Source organism: Hipposideros armiger, unplaced genomic scaffold (genome assembly GCF_001890085.2).
Source record: "Hipposideros armiger isolate ML-2016 unplaced genomic scaffold, ASM189008v1 scaffold_470, whole genome shotgun sequence".
Lineage (NCBI taxonomy): Eukaryota > Metazoa > Chordata > Mammalia > Chiroptera > Hipposideridae > Hipposideros > Hipposideros armiger.
Genome location: NW_017731820.1, coordinates 1,514,377 through 1,515,636, shown reverse-complemented (window position 1 = coordinate 1,515,636; position 1,260 = coordinate 1,514,377). Strand labels below are relative to the sequence as shown.

General features: G+C 50.3%; 1 protein-coding gene across 1 annotated transcript in view; it reads left to right on the top strand.

Annotated features, from left to right (window-relative positions):
* Positions 1 to 1,260, top strand: part of ZNF425 (zinc finger protein 425) — a gene marked incomplete at its 3' end in the record, with an annotated part of 11,297 nt that extends 10,037 nt beyond the window's left edge. The window contains 1 exon segment of the mRNA XM_019666441.1: positions 562 to 1,260. Coding sequence (XP_019521986.1) covers positions 562 to 1,260 — 699 coding nt within the window.

The following is a 1,260-nucleotide window of genomic DNA, read 5'->3' as shown; positions in this document are numbered from 1 at the left end:
AAAAAGTCATTGAGATCAGTGGGATTCTTTTCCCCACATTGTTGGCGATGAGAAGATGGCCCTTGAACCCCACCACAGTGCAGAATCCACTGATGAAGGGGGGGGTGTCTTTTTTTCTCTCCAGGTGACCAAGGAATTCGCAGGGTAGAAGAGGAGGAATGCCATTTAAATGGTCTCCAAAAGCAGGGCACGTGTGCTACCTCATCAGGGGAGCAAAATAAGATTTTACCAGATCAAAGAGCTGCCTTACAACATCCAACTTTCCAAGAAATAGAGATTCTGCATAAAAACTTCTACATCTCAGCGTCCAGTGTACACAAGAACAATCTTTGGCTTAAGCTGGTGGGTCCCCCAGGTCACCAGGAAATTCCACCAGGGCTGAGATTTTATTCCTGCTTTGTGTGTAGGAAAGTCTTCCACCTAAAGAGAGACTTGATAAAGCATCAAAAGAACCACTCCAAGAGCCAGCCCTCTCAGTGTCCACAGTATAAGGACAAATCCAGAAGGAAATCTGAACGCATGCGGACCCGGACGGCCGCGTGTAAGAATAAGCGTTTCCAGTGCAGTCAGTGTAAGAAGAGCTACTTTGTGAAGTGCAGACTGATCGCTCACCAGGCCGTGCACATGGGGCAGCGGCCCTTCCAGTGCCCCAAATGTGACAAGACCTTCCGGTATAAAGCCATTTTGAAGAAGCATCAGTGTTTGCACAAAGGGGAGAGGCCATTTTCCTGTCAGGAGTCTGGCAAGAGCATTACCCGGACCTCTAAGCTCTCGTGTCACAGCAGAGTCCACAACGGGCAAAAGGACCTCTCTAGTGCTGAGTGCAAAGAGACCTTTCCTCAGCAGTGTAGGCTCAGGGAGCAGCTCAGGGTCCACAGCAAGGAAAAGCCATTCTCCTGCGCCGAGTGCAGCCGGAGCTTCTGCCACCACTCGGACCTCACTGAGCACAAGAGGCTTCACACTGGGGAGAAGCCATTCCAGTGTCCAGAGTGCGGCAAAAGCTTTCCCCAGAAGGCTGCCATGAAGGCCCACCAGAGGATACACAGTAGGAAGAAGCTATTTTCTTGTGACCAATGTGATAAGAAATTCACCCAGAAGACCAAACTCACTGAGCACGTCACAGTTCATACGGGAGAGAAGCCCTTCCCATGTCCGGAGTGTAAGAAAAGTTTCCGCCTAAAAAGAAGCCTAAAAGCTCACCTGTTTCTGCACACTGGGAAGAAGCCCTTCCCATGTCCGGAGTGTGGGAGGACCTTCTCC